An 18057-nucleotide genomic window follows, 5' to 3' on the forward strand; every position below is an offset into this window, starting at 1 on the left:
TGTTTATGAGTAATTGTTTTATATATTTGGGCGCTCCGGTATTCGGCGCATAGACATTTATAATTGTTAGCTCTTCCTGATGGATAGACCCTGTCACTATTATATAATGTCCTTCTTCATCTCTTGTTACAGCCTTTAATTGAAAGTATAGTTTGTCTGATATAAGTATGGCTACTCCAGCTTTCTTTTGGCTTCCAGTAGCATGATAAATAGTTCTCCATCCCCTCACTCTCAATCTAAAGGTGTCCTCAGGTCTAAAATGAGTCTCTTGTAGACAGCAAATAGATGGGTCTTGTTTTTTTATCCATTCTGATACCCTATGTCTTTTGGTTGGCGCATTTAATCCATTTACATTCAGTGTTATTATAGAAAGATATGGGTTTAGAGTCATTGTGATGTCTGTATGTTTTATGCTTGTAGTGATGTCTCTGGTACTTTGTCTCACAGGGTCCCCCTTAGGATCTCTTGTAGGGCTGGTTTAGTGGTGACAAATTCCTTCAGTTTTTGTTTGTTTGGGAAGACCTTTATCTCTCCTTCTATTCTAAATGACAGGCTTGCTGGATAAAGGATTCTCGGCTGCATATTTTTTCTGTCTAGCACACTGAAAATCTCGTGCCAACTCTTTCTGGCCTGCCAAGTTTCAAAAGAGAGATCAGTCACGAGTCTTATAGGTCTCCCTTTATATGTGAGGGCACGTTTACCCCTTGCTGCTTTCAGAATTTTCTCTTTATCCTTGTATTTTGCCAGTTTCACTATGATATGTCGTGCAGAAGATCGATTCAAGTTACGTCTGAAGGGAGTTCTCTGTGCCTCTTGGATTTCAATGCCTTTTTCCTTCCCCACTTCAGGGAAGTTCTCAGCTATTATTTCTTCAAGTACCCCTTCAGCACCTTTCCCTCTCTCTTCCTCCTCTGGGATACCAATTATGCGTATATTATTTCTTTTTAGTGTATCACTTAGTTCTCTAATTTTCCCCTCATATCCTCGATTTTTTTATCTCTCTTTTTCTCAGCTTCCTCTTTTTCCATAACTTTATCTTCTAGTTCACCTGTTCTCTCCTCTGCCTCTTCAATCCGAGCCGTGTTCATTTCCATTTTATTTTACATCTCGTTTAAAGCGTTTTTCAGCTCCTCCTGACTGTTCCTTAGTCCCTTGATCTCTGTAGCAATAGATTCTCTGCTGTCCTCTACACTGTTTTCACGCCCAGCGATTAATTTTATGACTATTATTCTAAATTCACTTTCTGTTATATTATTTAAATCCTTTTTGATCAGTTCATTAGCTGTTGTTATTTCCTGGAGATTCTTTTGAGGGGAATTCTTTCGTTTGGTCATTTTGGATAGTCCCTGGAGTGGTGGGGACCTGTAGGGCACTTCCCCTGTGCTGTGGTGTATAACTGGAGTTGGTGGGCGGGGCCGCAGTCAGACCTGATGTCTGCCCCCAGCCCACTGCTGGGGCCACAGTCAGACTGGTGTGTGCCTTCTCTTCCCCTCTCCTAGGGGCGGGATTCACTGTGGGGTGGCGTGGCCCGTCTGGGCTACTCGTGGTGCTGGGGATCTGGCCTATTAGCTGAGGTGGGTAGGCAAGGTGCACAGGGGCAGGAGGGGGAGGCTTAGCTCCCTTCTCCTTCAGTGATCTGCTTCAGGAAGGGCCCTGTGGCAGCGGGAGGGAGTCAGACCCGCTGCCGGAGGGGTGGCTCAGCAGAAGCACAGTGTTGGGTGTTTGGGTGGAGTGAGCAAGTTCCCTGGCAGGGATTGGTTCCCTTTGGGATTTTGGCTGGGGGATGGGCGAGGGAGATGGCGCTGGAGAGTGCCTTTGTTCCCTGCTAAACTGAGCTCTGTCGTCCCGGGGCTCAGCAACTCTCCCCCCTTTGTCCTCTAGCCTTCCCGCTTTCCAAGCAGAGCTGTTAACTTATGACCTCCCAGGTGCTAAGTCCTGTTTGCTGTGGGAACACACTCCGTCTGGCCCCTCCGCTTTTGCAAGCCAGAGTTGGGGGCTCTGCTTGGCTGGCAGGCTGCCCCTCCGCCCCGGCTCCCTCCCGCCAGTCCGTGGAGCGCGCACTGCCTCCCTGCCCTTCCTACCCTCTTCTGTGGGCCTTTCATCTGGGCTTGGCTCCGGAGCCTCCGTTCTCCTAGTCTTCTGGTGGTTTTCTGGGTTATTTAGGCAGGTATAGGTGGAATCTAAGTGATCAGCAGGCGCGAGGTGAGCCCAGCGTCCTCCTACGCCGCCATCTTCCGAGAACTCTGGAATTCTTTATTTTTAAAGGCTGTTTAAAAATCCACTGTGTGAAAAAAATAAAAAATAAATAAAATAATAAAAATCCACTGTGTGTATATGTGATGTTTTATCTATCCGTTCATTCATTGATGGACATTGGCTTGCTTCTACCTTTTGGCTGTTGTGAATAATGCTGCTGTGAACATTGTCACATAAGTAACTCATTAAGACTTTGCTTTCATTTTTTGGGCATATACCCAGAATTAACATTGGTGGATCATATGTTTAATTATATGCTTAATTTTTTGGCAAACTACCACACCATTTTTCCCTAACAGCTGCAGCACTTTATATTTCCACCAACAGTGCACAGGTGTTCCAATTTCTCTACATTTTCTCTACACTTGTTTTTGTTGTTGTTGTTGTTATTTATTTATGTTTTTTTTTAATTAGATTGGTTGCAATTTATATATATTTTTGCCAAGACTACCCTAAGAGCTTTTGTTTTCATTTCATGGGGCACGGTTATTGCATCCATTTAAAAGTCTGATAATTTCCCCCCCGGGTGATTTTGAGGATGATGTCTTTTGGTTATCTTTTTACCTTGAGAACTGAGATTTTTCCAGTTCTTTGTGCCCTGAGTAAAATTTTTATTCTGTACATTTTGAATATTGCATTATGAAATTAGATATTCTGTTGAAATCCCATCATTAATGTTGATTTATTTTGTTTTAATATTCAACTCATCTAATTATTTTCAGATTACACATTCTCTTCTGCCTCTTGAGTGCTGTGGTTTCAATTTTCAGTTTAATTTTTCAAACCTAATGTTATCAGGTCATCCCACATGTTCCCAACCATGGCCAAGTCTGGGAGTTGGGTAATGTTCTGTGTGATAAATAGTTCAGTTTTTGAATACTTTGCAATATTGCTCTGATTCAGTACAAACACATGCAGTTCAGAATTTACTAGGAATTCATGCATTGATTTAGGGGGCCTTGTTTTTGCACCCCATCATATCCTTTCTTCCTCTGTACTCCTTTGGATAAAAGAAAGTCATTATGAAAGACATGAGATTTGTATATATTATGAAACAAATTCCTGATGATACATCTGTTAAATAAAGCCTACATAAGAATTTTGTCTCAGAATTTTAAGGTAAAAAATATTCTTCCCCACAAATTCGTGAGTTCATGTTTCCAGTAATTAAAGTAATGGAAAAATTTTAAACTGCCTGTATTAAAGAAGAATCTGGTTTTGTACTAAATTTTAGATTTGAGACAGAGTGTTGATTTGGACGGTGTTAGGTTCAGAGGCGTTGTGATTAATAAAAAAAAAATCAACAACTTTAAGTCCAGAATGACTCATAGTTACAGGAAAAACAATTTCTTCTAGTAGGTCAACTGGCATTCCATCTTTTCTATCTGATATTTTATTATTTTAATTGTTACTTTTGCATTTTCCCATTGCTTGAGGTTATTGTATAACTCAGTTGCATCAGGATGGTGTTTTCAGGCTACCACTTAAATTTACTAGAAGCATATTTTCAGTGTTCCATTTAGTGAACCTGCACTTAAGTATTTAAGCCATTGTCAGGGTTGTTGTTGCTATTTCAGAGGTGTATGTTCAGTTCATCTGAGTTTTCATTTTCACCATTAAAAAACTTTCTACCTCAGATGTATGTGGATTAGAATACCTGTGTAACACATAGACTTCCTGAGTCACAGTATCTCCATTCAATGAAACCCCATTAATTTTGTCTTTCCTTATGTACAAAAAGCAAAAAATAAAATAAAAATTGTTTTGTATAACCTAAACCTCATGAAGCTAAGAATAGAGGTGGGTTAAATATGTAATTGAATAAATGAATATTCAAGCTGGCTGTTAGGACAAAGTCAGTGGAGTCAACAAAGATAATAAGACAGTCCTCAGTCTACCCTTTGTTGGGTGTAACTGTTAGGTGTAACTGATGTTTTGCTTCACCTTTTTTTTTTTTAAGTTTATTTATTTATTTTGAGAGAGAGAGAGAGCTTGAGCAGAGGAGGGGCAGAGAGGGAGAGAGAGAGAGAATCCCAAGCAGGCTCTGCCCTGACAGAGCAGAGCCTGTTGAGGCACTCGGACCCACGAGCTGTGAAATCATGGTCTGAGCTGAAACCAAGAGTGTGACACTTAACTGAGTCCCTCAGGCACCCCTTTCTTCACTTTTTATATATTTTTCCATGTTCCACTAATGAGCACCTGTTTTCAAATCCTTATTATCATTACAGAGTTCCATTTTATGATTGATCTGATTTTATCCTTGGTCATAATTTTATTGAGGTGTCTGTTGTCTTCTTTATTTGCAGAGATTGCTTATGTATTTGTTCTTTGTTTTTTTTCGGACATTGCAAGTCTCTTTTCTCCAAATGTTTCTATGCTACCCTTCCTTGAATATAAATCTTAATATTTATGTAGTAAGTTAATCAGTTTTCAACTTTGTAATTTATGGTTTAAAGGGAATTTTGTTAGGATTATTGAGGTATAGTTTGCATTCAATATTATACATTTTAAAATTTACAGTTTATTGAGTTTCAACAAATGTATATAATTGTGCAATTGCCATCCAAATTAGGATATCAAATGTTTCTATCACCCCAGAAACTTTTCTTGTATTTCTTTGCATTCCTTATGCCCCCTCACCTCTAATCCATGGCAACTACTGATCTATTACCTTCTGACCCAGTATTTTTGCCTTTTCTAGACTGTTTTGTAAATAGACACATAAAGTATATAGGTTTTTGTTTTTTGGGAGTTTTATTTTTTACTTTTTTAATGGTTTTTAATTTTATTTTTGAGAAAGAGACAGCACATAAGCAGGGGAGAGGCAGAGAGAGAGGGAGAGAGAGGGAGGAAGGCAGGTTCCGAAGCAGGCTCGAAGCTCTGAGCTGTCAACATGGAGCCCAAAGTGAGGCGCGAACCCATGAACTGTGAGATCTTGACCTGAGTGGAACTCGGATGCTCAACTGACTGAGCCACTCAGGCACCCCTACTTTTTTGGAGTTTTAAAGAAGTCTTTCCTCACCCTTATGTAGTAAATGTTATATATTCTCCTACATTATTTTTATTAACTTACTGATTTACTTTCCATCCTTAGAAATTTAATCTGTCAGGACTCTAACTTTCATGTTAAGACTTGAATTTTTTTCTCAATATAACGATCAACTTGTTTCAGTGTCAGCTACCCTTGAGTATTCCTAAAGAAATGCAGCTGGAATTTTTATTGAGACTGCACTGAATATATAGTTTAACTTGGAATGCATGGCTATATTAAATCATCTCCTCCAATAACAGGAAATAGCTCTTGATTCAGTCCTTTATGCCTTTTAAAAGGCCTTTAATGTTTGTTTGTTTGTTTCCATATAGGGATCTTTATTTTATTTTATTTTTGTTTTTCTATAGGAATCTTTAAATAGTTTGTTAACAAATTCCTTCATACTGAGTAGTTTTTCTTAGTATTGTGACTGGCTTCCTGTATTCAATATGTATCAGAGGCAAATTAGAGGAGTGCTCTTGATTCTTATAAATCAGTCTTATATCTGGTCTTAGTGCTAAACTTTCTGATTACTTTTAAGAGTTTATATGTTGATTTTATTAGTTTTTGTAAGCAGATCATGTAGTCTTCAAATATTACCATTCTCATTCTTCCTTTAAGGCTATTACATATGTTATTTCTTCTTTCCAGAAAGTATTAATCACAACTTGCTCAATTACATTAACTGTAGTTATGAGAATAGAAATACCTTATTTTCTATCATTAAAAGAATGCTTCAGACATCCATTAAATATAATGATTATCCTTGGTTACTTCACAAATATTTGACAGTGGGAAAGTTTTTCTTAGAACACCAATTTATGTTTTCCACAGAAGATTTAGATGCAAGGGCAGAACAATGATTTTTCTCCCAGCCTGCCTTGAAATCATCTGAGGAAGCCTAGTTACTTATTTCTGTTTAGGTTATACTCCCTGAGCTTTTCACTGAATTGGTCTGGGATAGGAATTAGGCCTCTGTAAGCTTCACAGGTGATTCCTTTTTTTTTTTTTTTTTTTTTTTTTTTGAGACAGAGAGAGAGCACAGGGCAGAGAGAGGAAACACAGAATCCCAAGCAGTCTCCTTACTACCACCTCAGAGCCCAAAGTGGGGCTTGAACCCAAGAATGGCAACATGATGACCTGAGTGGAAGTCAAGTGTCACATGCTTAACCAACTGAGCTACCCAGGAGACTTCCATGTGATACTGTCTTTGCAACTTGTTTGAGAATCATTGGAGTGGCCCATTGAAACTAACAAATCTCTAAAAAATATTTATCTAAACTAGTTGAAAATTCTAAATATTGACTCCATAATTTAAAACATATTGACAGAACTCTAGAATATTATGGATTTCTTTGGTTAAGGACAAAAATACATCAGTGTTTTATTCATGGATATCATGAATTTTAGTATGTTAGAAGGTAGTTTTAGTTGTGGAGAGAAGTGTTCCTATTCTGTGTTGTAACTGCTGACTTTCTGATACTTAAATTATTTTTGATCAAAAGGTCTTCTGCCCGCCCCAGGATCCCTCATGTCTTACTTAAAAGTTTGCAAAATGAATATGGATTAAGATTAACATGGTAAGTATCTTTTATCCAATACCTGCACACCTATTCTAGACCTATATGATGGTCATGTAGGATAGATAATATGCTCCGCAGTTTTAAATATTTATAATCACATGTATAATTCATAAAAGAAAAGCTATTTAGTAGTCTTCATTTTTCTGCATTATCAGAATGTGAGTTGACTCACCATTTACATACTAGCAACCTCCTCTTTAAAAAACCCTTACCTGGAAATGATTCATATAACCACGTGGCATTTTAAAGCTCAAGTTTTTGGACAGCAGGGCTATCTCTACAGGAAGAGATATCCTTCCATTTGCCTGTGTTATGGGACAAACCTGTCTTCAACTGTCTTCCCCTTTTTGTTCCTGACTACCCATTTCTCATGTTGTGTACCACATTTCTTCTGTTTCCACTGTGTGAGGAAGGAGCTCACCTCGGCAGCTGCCCGGTGACCATTCTTTACCTCTAGCTGCAGCTGCATTTCCAGAACAATGAGTGCCAAGCTCTTTAGGGTCTATTCTGCCTCCTTCTCTTGATATGGTTGCAGAGAAGAGGTTCTTCAATGTCTCTGCTGCCTTACTTATGGTGGAAGAGGAATTGGGTAAGAATCCCTTCTAATTAACAAATTAAAAGTTTGTAACAGGTGGAATAGCAGCCATACTCTGCCAGTTTGGGAGGAAGTTGAAGAAAGCATATGAGACTAAAATGGCAATTTCAGTAGGTAAGGAAAAAAATTATACTAGTATTTGTAACATAGTTTATTTATATTTATATTTATATTTATATTTATTTTATATTTATTTTATATTTATTTTATATTTATATTTATAATCTACTTAAATATTGTTTTTTATTTATATTTATATTTATATTTATATTTATATTTATATTTATAATCTATTTAAATAAACTCCTTGAAAAAATTTTACTGTGATTATCAAGAGGGTTGATGCAAGGAAGAGGCCAATGAGTTAGTATACCTGCTAAGAATAGATAATATATCTTATTTGTTTTGGCAAGAGGGAAATGCAGAGAACCAAAGCAATTATCTATAAGGGAAAATTCATCCTTTGTTCAAAACAGCTTGACATCAAGTGTTCTTTTTGATTACACTCAAATAGTTGAGGCTGAAGCTTTGAGTTTAAAAATCAGCCAGATACATTTTAAACAAAAATTATATGAAAGAAACAGGTAATACAAAAATACACACAACATATTTCACTGTTTAAGTTTCAGTGTAAATTAGTGTTTTTAATTATAAAAGGCTGTGCAATCAGTTCTGAGTTACAGAAAAAGTAGAAGGAACATTTTAAATGTTTGCTGATACTGTACAGGTGCCTTTTGATATTCAATAATGAGAGATTTTAAGATAATGTCTTTGAGCCAAAAATCTGTTCTGTAAAAATTTTCTAAAGATCTTGGGTTGCAAGATATGTTTTCTGGTTTTCTGTTTCTTAGCTGTTTGCTAATTAAATATATACAATTTTAATTGCTTTCTGTTACTGCAAAGGAAATAGGACAATATGGGTGAATATCTCTCTCAAAGAAATTATATAAAGAATCAGTTCTATAAATTCACAGAAATAATCATATTCTACTTTATGCTTGTGAATTGTACTTCCATATTTTATTTGGTTATGACAGTTTATATAAATTTATTTAGGGCCTAAACATTCTCTTTAATATATGGACTAATTAGAAATGTTGGCCACTGGTCACAGAAAGTTAGAACTTCCTAAAACTAGTATATTATCATGTCTACCAAGAAAACCTAAATTATTTTTTATAATTTAATTATTAGCATTTGTCCTTATTTTATCTTAGTACAGGAGTTTCATTTTTCTGGATCTAAGGAGGGTTTTTTTTTTTTCCTATTATCTAAGTAGTCAAAAGGACTGTTGGAAATTGCCTCATTTTGCCAATCATTCAGAAGAAGCATTTGAATTTTATAACTTCCTTTCCTGATCTAATCCTTCAGACACACACTAGTGAAATGGTGATGCACCATGAGGCGGAAAGATCTCTGGTTCAGGAGTGGTAATTCCTAGGCAACTGTTTCACATTGTGAGTTAGCTGGACGTTAAACATCATTGAATTTGTTTTTCTTTCTTGAATTTTAAAGCCTTACTATTTCTTCCTTAAACTGCCCACATTCTTGTTGTCTAAGTAAGCATGCTCCTCTTTGAATGCTTAGTACACTGTAAAAGGCAGTCATTCTCTCCCTTTATGAGAAATAGTTTACTTAGGTAAATTCACTTTCCTGGCCCTCAATTTTAGATTATGATTAGCAATGTTTAGTTACATAAATATATTAGACAAAAGTAGGATTAGAAGTGTACAGTTAAAGCTTGTTTTCTTTCAAAAGACTTTTATTTCTTGGAGAATAGATTGAAGTATTTCTGCTTTATGAGTTCCTGTCCTTCATTTCTTTATTGTTAATGTAATGCAGGTGCTTTTCAATGTGCCCCAGCAGTATTTTTATCCATTTGAATGATATCTTGCCTTTTATAAGTTAGGGAATATATAAACCAGGTATTAAAGTGGAAATAAGATAACATTTCCATGGTCTTTTTTCATCTGTATAAGACAGGCATGATGGTACTGTTCTGCCAGCTAAGAAGTAGTACAAAATGTTTCTGGAGTTGGATTTCAATTTTTTAAATCTTAGGTGCCTTAAATTTCCCTAACAAAATTTGGCACATATATGAGCATTGATTACAAGTCTTCAGCTGTGTGTGGTTGTGATTTTTATTTGAGAAGCCCCCTCAGGGACCATTGGTTTGCCAAGTAATGTCAGCCTAGTCTTACTGTAACTGCTTGGGTAGTCATCATTACCTGTTTGTCAAGAAAGTTGATTTTCATTAACAGTTTTGTAAATAAAGTCACATAGGATATATTCCTTTTTTCCCCTTTAGAATGTACTGATTAACCTTAACCTTCAGTCTTACTAAATTGAACTGGTGAATTTATTTGTATAGACTGAGATTTCTTTTTTTTAGACTTTTAATAAACTATTTCTGAGTCATTGAAGTTCAAACTCTCTTGTGTTAATAATAAGTGTCATCTCTTTTCATTGATAATGTCAGTGTCACTTCTGATTTTGGTGCTGTCAGTCATGTGTGTTTGTGTGTGTTTCATGTCAGTCTTAATAACTTGTAGCAGTCTGGATTCCTATTTATGCAGGTTGAATGAGAGTGAAAAAACTGACGTTATGTACGAAAATACTAATGCCTGTCAATTTACAATTTTCATGTTGTTGGTCATGGGAATTTATTCCAGTATAGTACCTGTTAATAATGGTTTGTGTCCAAGGAAGCATCTCTGATTTACATTTCATTCCCCATCATAGAATGCGTTTTCTCTGTTCACTTAATTCTAAATAGCTTCACAGTAAGTCATTAAAACTAAGCCATATTGTCTATCATGATTCAGGTTGTAAGAAGTATTTATGGCTATCAAAATGAGCAGCTAACTTAGCATTGACTGCAAATCCTCTGTTTTTCCAGTTCACTCAAAGAGGATGTGGACTCATGTTTGAACTGTTTGGCCTGATCTTATTTTACCTATATAAATAACATAATTTTATATTTTACCACTTCAAATTATTGCATGGTGCTTGGTGACTATCATCCAATGCCAAGAAACACATCAAGGAATAAGAAAAATAACTATGATATTTTAAGTACAAATCAAAACAAGATAAAAACAAGATCAAAGAAGAAAAAAGCAAATATTCAATAACAAATATTCACATATTTACACAGTGCACTGAATACACAGTGTGGAATAACACTATGCAATCCATGCTTTCTAGCAGGATACAGTTTACCAGGGAGGATGGTCATTGAATAAATAAAGTGATAGGAGGAAGGGATAAGAAGGAAAGCTTCTGTAAGAATGTTATATTTAAGGATAGAGAGGAAGTAACTAGATAAACAGATGGAAAAGAAATATTGAGGCACAATGAAGAGCCCGAGGCAAGATATGCATAGTATATTCAAAGAAATCAAAGAAGTCAGTGAAAACTGAGTATTCTTATACTTATTTTAAACAAAGGTGTCAGTGGCTCAGAGATGAACTTGCTTATCCTAGTAAGATAGCTAATAAGTAGAAATCTTTCTTACTTCTTGGAAAATCTGGGGCAGAAAATATTTTAATCTCTTAATATATTTGGGATATTGATCACCCTCCATATAGGTAGTATCTGTTAATAGATGTCCAAAATAAATTACAAGATTTATTTCCTGTGCTTACAGAGTGTATCAATTAGATGATGAAATTGAACTGAGTCAATGCGATCACCTAGGAGCAACAAATAGATATCAGTTTGTCTTATGACCTAATGAATTTTCCACGAATTCATAGAAATTGGTGATGACAGTGGTTGGAAAAGACGGAGAAAGCTTTCTTGAAGAGATTATGAACAATATTAGGGTTGTATTGTTATGTTGAAAAGAAAAGCAAATAGAAAGGAATTGACAAAGATGAAGAGATGGGAAGGAGCGGAACTTAACAGCATAGAGTGTTGGGTTCATGCCAGTGGAGAGCAGAGACCGAATTAGGCCATGCTCTGAGTCTTGTGAAATAGTCCAAAGAATTTAAAGTTAGCACTGTAGATAGTAAGGAGATACTGGAGGTACTAGAGGCCAGTGCATTTCTAACTAACTGATAACTAACAAACATTGTGGAAATTCCCTACCTTATGGTCTATTAAAAATAATTTAGGCAATAACAACAATATTGGAAACATTCATTAAAAAGATCCATTTAAACAGAGAAATATGTATCACTTACATCTCCTTTCTTTTAAGGGTCTGCAAATGAAAACAGGCAAAACTGATATAATTACCAAAGCCTCTTGAACAGAAACATAGGTTTAATTTTGGATATTTAGATAAATATGTATAACATTTAAAAAATAGTGAAAGAAGGGGGAGCCATAAAATGTTCTTGTTTAGATAGAACGTGATCAAGGGAGTTTTGCAGTTTCTTTTAACTGGGAAAAATTTAATGTGGGATTTTGGAGATTTTAAATGAAGGAGGAATGATGACAATGTAGATACAACCTCCCTGGCCTTGTTCAATCTGAAGATTTTACAATATGAAGATAGACTGGCATCTCTATCTCTCAGTCTCCAGAAGGCTCTGCCAGTACACCTGGCAGAACCACTACAGAAGTGTTTCTGACCAAGCTCACCCACATGAGCTATGCATTTTTGTGTTTGGGTTCTGTTGATCTTTATAGCAGTCAGACTGGAGTGGGTGGGGAGGAATGAGAGAGAGAGGTGGAAGAAAGCAATTTTGGCATTTTCAAAACCTCATCCTAAGTATTTTCTAGGGAAAGGGCTATTTTTGATTTTACATTTACATGTGGGTTCCATCTGACGAAACGAACATAGGAAGTTAGTTAATTGTTGACTTCTCATGTGTGGTGCTTATATATGTGGATTGCTGCTATAGCACATGCAGTCTGATGTTGCTGTTCGATCACTGGAATATGTTTATGGCATTGATCTGGTTCCTGGAACTGATGATGACTGAACATATTTTAGAAATATGGCTCTTTTCCCCATATGTCATAAATAAAGTATCTGGCTTTAATTTATACAACGAATTTAAACACACTGTGCTCCTCGTACTATTGCTAGTTCATTTGTATAACTCAGATCATTTAATCTCTGAGTGTTTCTCTTTTGTCATGTGTAATCATAAATAAAACTTGCAGGCTTTATTAATTAAAAATATACAGATGGTTGCATTTTTCTGGGAGAGAGGGTTGGGGAAGATGGCTAGAGAAGAATCATGAATCTTAGTTTTAGGTAAGAAAACAAATGGTGAGAAAATAGACTTATGAAATCGTTCTACAGAAAAGTAGCTTTCAGAGTCTTCTCTATGTTTTTGTTCTATTCTGTTTTCTATAAGTAAAACTCTGCCACTGTTACAGAAAATCGTTTTTAATATTGACACATTGGAAATGCATTATACATTTCTTAATCACTAAAATATAAGCTATGTTTAACAGACTGTGCAAAAGTGAGAATGTTTTTTGAGAAAAAGACTTAAAGTAAAAGTGTTTTTATAAAGCTTTTAGTGCCAAATTAAGGTGAATGTCCCATCAATAGGATATCCGGTCAGGTGAATGCTTGCCTACTGGGAAAATAGATTGGATTTAGATTTTAGATCCCTACTCAGTAATTCACTAAGAGCAGGAATAATTAAGTGGAGATTTTAAGGCTGACGTATTCAAATCCTCAAATGATGGGCTCAATCTCTCCATGTACTTATTTGAGAAAAAAGGACTGAAAGCACATAAATGTTTTAATGATTCAGTAAGATAGTGTGCATGAATATATTAACTAAATGAACCACCAGAAAATAAGCATCATGACTATTCTGTGCCTTTGGGCAGAGCACCTAAATAAACTCTGAACATAATAAATATCATCATTTATAAGATAAAGATAATACACCCTCACAGGACTGCTACAATCAGAATATAGAAATTATAGTACAAAAGCATTTTGGAAATTGTCAAGAGGGAGGAAGCAAAGATGATACCCATGTTTCTGGCTGGACTTCTAGTTTATGATGGGGTCTTTAACTACAAACCTGACATGAGGCAGGAAGCAGATTCGAGGGAACAGGTGATGAGTTCCATTCTGGCCTTGATGATTTGGATGCTGAAACAACTTTAGTGCAGCAACCCTCAACTTAAAGTCACACACAAGGCACAAACTGTCACTGGTTTTGCTGTCAAATGTTCTACCCCTGAGCTATGCCCCCTTGTCACTGGTTTTGTTAAAAATAAATAAGAATTTTGCCTTTATCACGTGCATACCTGTTATGGGTAAAATGTCATTTTGTCGGCTACTTTGACTAAATCACTTTTTCATATTATATATTATATATATATATATATATATATATATATATATATGTGTGTGTGGTACCTAAAATAGACATTTTTTAAAAAAAAGTTTATATATTTTGAGAAAGAGAGAGTGCAAGGGTGGGAGGGGCAGAGAGAGAGGGGAGAGAGAGAATTCCATGCAGGCTCTGTACCATCAGTGTAGAGCCTGATGCTGGGCTCCATCTCATGAACTGTGAGATCAGGACTTGAGCCAAAACTACAAGTCAGACATCTATCTGAGCCACCCACATGCCCCAAGGACATTTTTATCACTACTCTTTCTTCCTGAGTTGGAGCAAATACATATATTCCTTCGTGGATGATCTTTGGGCATTTCTGTGCTGTGATTGGTTAATTGGTGTGTGGACTTAATGATACAAACAGCTCTGAGTGAATCACATTCTTAAAAGTGAATATATTTAATCTTCATTTTCATGAAATTTATTTCTTCTAAATAAGTGAGCTGATGTCTAGCATCATAAATTTATAAAATTTTCCAAAGCATTATTTTCACCTTGGAAGAGCCAGAATTAAATTTATATTTACATTGTGTATTTAAACCATATTTATGTGGATGAAGTTGGAACATATTTCCTGGTAACTTAATCAGCTTTAATCTTAATTATGTTTAGGCATGAGCTTGTTGAGTTGATTTCACTTGAGGCTCTCTGTTGACCAAAGGCTTTACATAGGCAGATCCAACCATAATGCAGGAAAGAAGAAACCTTGACAAGAGATGTCACTTTGTAATTAAGGGGAAGTCCAGTGGCAATCAATTGAAGTCTGATTTTGGGAAATTTGAAGACAATAGTAATACCTATGAAGAGGCAGGGAGGAAAGTATGGGCTTGAGAGAGAGTGGTGGGTTTATGATATTTTCATTTTTCTAAGATGGGAAAACATGATGGTGTTAAGGCCAACATAAGTAGGTGGCAATATGATGAGAGGAGATATTCCATAGCATAAGGATGTCGAAGTAGCAGGATAAAGAGCATGCTTAAGCAGCGGGGCTTCAAGGGGTAAGGATGACTGTAATGGAATCCAGGGAGAAAGGATGTTTCCTCTGCAGCTACATTGCAACTTGATCTCAGGTTCATGAAACTCCTGTCTGATAGCTAGCAGTTTCTCTTTGAAAAAGAGAGGCAAATTTTAAGAAGAATGACATGAACAGTAATATCCACCTGGAAAACATCGTACCCCTCAGTACTTGAGTAAATTGTGAGAGTAATAGAGCCAGTACTACTCCATTTAATGGGGGCTACTTATTTAAGAAACTACTAGAAGTCATAGTTTAGCCCTCAAACAGAATTCTGTGGGTCCCAGGGCACAGCAGGCAAGCCTCAGAGAGGTGGTGTTGATAAGCATCCACAGGAGGCAAGGTCAGCTTTACAATAGGTGGCCAAATTACTTAAAGCCATGAAAACACCACCAGAAATGAGGTCTTTTTTAAAAAAATGTTTACTTATTATGGAAACAGAGCACGAGTGGGGGAGGGCAGAGAGAGAGAGAGAGGAAGACAGAATCCGAAGCAGGCTCCAAGCTCTGAGCTGTCAGCACAGAGCCCGATGCGGAGCTCGAACCCACAAACCATGAGATCATGAGCTGAGCCAAAGTCGGACACTTAATTGACTGAGCCATGCAGGTGCACCTGTTATGTCTTTCTCATTGAATTTAAAATGCTAGGAAAAAAGCATTCAAAAATTGCTTATCTATCCACCTGTTTATTTGTAATACTAAAAATTCCCTTTTTGAGTACTTATCTACAGAAAATCAATTTATCTTGTAGCCCCCCCCCACCTTTTTTTAATGAGCAACCTTTGGCCATAAAAATAGAAGAGAAACTTTACCACGGAGTTCATTTCTAAAATGAATTATAAAATATGTATGATTGGTGCAAAACAGAAGTTTTTATTCTGAATGGAGTCGACTTGAAAACTAGCAGAAACTAGACTGTAAAGCTTCTTTGGAGTTGTGTCTACCACGAAGCTGGGATCCCATTAATAATATTTCATGTACAACAAAAGAAACTGGCAGTCTTCTTAGTTTTGTTAATGATTGAGAAGTCATACTCAAACTACAAAAATTTGAAATGTGACCTAACCATTTTTGGAAAACATATGGTTCTTTTTTTGTATCTTTGCATTTCTCTTTTTATAGGGTTTGACACAGGAAACATTGTCACATCCATTCTACATAAAAGTTTGCTTACCTTTGTCAGCAAATTATTTTTATATGCAGATACAAAGGTAACTTTTTTAATATCAAGTTTTATAAAATTTGCTATCCAAAGGCTTTACACTTCAGAAAATGAGTTTGTCATTATAAGTATTAATATTGCTAGTTTTAAAAGTTCTATTTTGAGGATTATTTAAATTGGATTAAAATATGTATAGGAATAAAGGAATACTGGTAGTTTTTTTTTTTTTTAATGTTTATTTATTTTTGACGGAGAGAGAGAGACCGAGCATGAGCAGGGGAGGGGCAGAGAGAGAGAGGGAGACACAGAATCCAAAGCAGGCTCTAGGCCCTGAGCTGTCAGCACAGATCCCGACATGGGGCTTGAACTCACAGACTGAGAGATCCTGACCTGAGCCGAAGTCGGACGCTCAACCAAATGAGTCACCCAGGCACCCCAAGATTGGTAGTGTTCTAATTTCTGATACAGTATGTATCAGAGTAAAGGACTAAGCTGCTCTAACAAAGACATCCCAAAGCAGTGGCTCAAATAAGATAGATATTTATTTATGTTTTGGCTAACAATCCAGATATATCATCTAGGTTTTTCAGCAGCTCTGTCTCATGCACATGGCACCCCTGCTACTTTTAATGCGTAACTTCCAAAGTCATTGTTTGCTATTGCTGTCAATAGAAATGGAAAGAAAAGAACATAAGCTTTGGGCCAAAGATTTCCTCTGAAGCAAGTCAAATAAAAGTTGCTCACATCATTCTTGATTGCCCTCCGTTAGCAATAAGGCATCAATCACATGGTCACATACATAGCTACACGAAGCTAGGAAATATACCTATCCACTGGCCGTGTCTCAGCCACATTTGACTATTCTGGGCAAGGGAGGAGAAAGTCTTTAGTGGACAGCTAACAAGACCTAACACAGGTACAAGTACAGTAAAGGAGAAATGCACAGTTTTAGGAGCATCATTGCACTCCTAGAAATATTTGGAAAGTGAGGTTTGGGGTTGTCTCATTAATATTATTCCAGATGACTGTGCTGTTGTAGATTCAGTCGTAATGCATGAAGTTCATGTAACCGATTTTCTGTAAAACCAACAAACCTTCTTAAAGGAGAGGATAACAATATAGAAGGAGATAAAAAGCCATGTTGTAGTTAGATTTTCACGTATACTTGTTTGACCTATACCTGTTTTCCAATTGCTTGAATTATTTTCCTGAATTAACTGTTTATTTCTAAATGTATTAATAAATATGCATTTCCACATACTATGTTTGGTATTGTATCTAGAACTTTAGAGTTCAGAAGGGGGAAGTGTATCTGGTGACAATTGTGTGTAATACATGAAATAGAGAGGTGGCAAAGAGGAGGTGTTTCAGAGAAGGACTCAGGGAATAGATGATCCTAATGTGCGGTATGAAGAATGGAATAGACTGTCAACATTTACAAAAAGGAAAATAACAAAGCAGTGACATTAAAGGAAGAAAAAAAACGTATGTTCAAGTACATGGGGTCTGGGGAACGTCAAATTAGGCGATAAAAGTAGAGTGAAGGGCCCAGAAATGGGGCAGAGTATTCAAAAGGACCGTGGATGCCACACTGATATGTCAGTGAGACCCATGTGGTGATTCAAAACCCCTGGTGTGTGTGAATGCATTTCTGGGATTCATGTCACTGTGGAGAAGTTCTTTCAAATGGTATTCTAGAATATTTTCTCTTTTTTCTTAGCTTTTAATCATAAAACATATCACCATAAAAAATAAACCAGCTGATTTATTAAGCTCTAAATATGAAATTCAAATTTCAGGGTATAATAGTATTTTTTTAAATCTGTTTTTTCTTATGTAACAGAATAAAAGTTCAGTCTACATTTTAATATGCAATAAGGTTTAAATCTTTTTTTCTTAAATAGTAAGTATACAACAATACAATTGTATCCATCATTTTTCAATGAGAAGAGCACTTTCTTTTTTTACATATAAAATGAGCTTAAAGACTGAGATAACTTTTGTTATACAGTCTCTGCTAATATAATGATCTAAAATGAGCATTCTTTTTTGTCTTCAACCTTACTAAATGATGAAGCATTTCTCATATAACA

General features: G+C 36.1%; 1 protein-coding gene across 3 annotated transcripts in view; it reads left to right on the forward strand.

Moving 5' to 3' along the window:
- The window catches only part of CRPPA (CDP-L-ribitol pyrophosphorylase A), a 345176-nt gene that overhangs the window by 269826 nt on the left and 57293 nt on the right, over positions 1-18057 (forward strand). The window contains exons 10-11 of one of the 3 annotated variants that reach the window (XM_040472525.1): positions 6793-6867; positions 7492-7563. The exons of 1 other annotated variant lie outside the window; for it this stretch is intronic. In XM_040472525.1, the coding sequence (XP_040328459.1) occupies positions 6793-6831 (39 nt within the window). In that variant the 3' untranslated portion in view covers positions 6832-6867; positions 7492-7563. Of the gene's footprint in view, positions 1-6792; positions 6868-7491; positions 7564-18057 lie in introns of those variants that run through there. One more of the 3 variants, XM_040472524.1, reaches the window with a different exon arrangement.

Source organism: Herpailurus yagouaroundi, unplaced genomic scaffold (assembly GCF_014898765.1).
Source record: "Herpailurus yagouaroundi ecotype Mexico unplaced genomic scaffold, PumYag 100, whole genome shotgun sequence".
Lineage (NCBI taxonomy): Eukaryota > Metazoa > Chordata > Mammalia > Carnivora > Felidae > Herpailurus > Herpailurus yagouaroundi.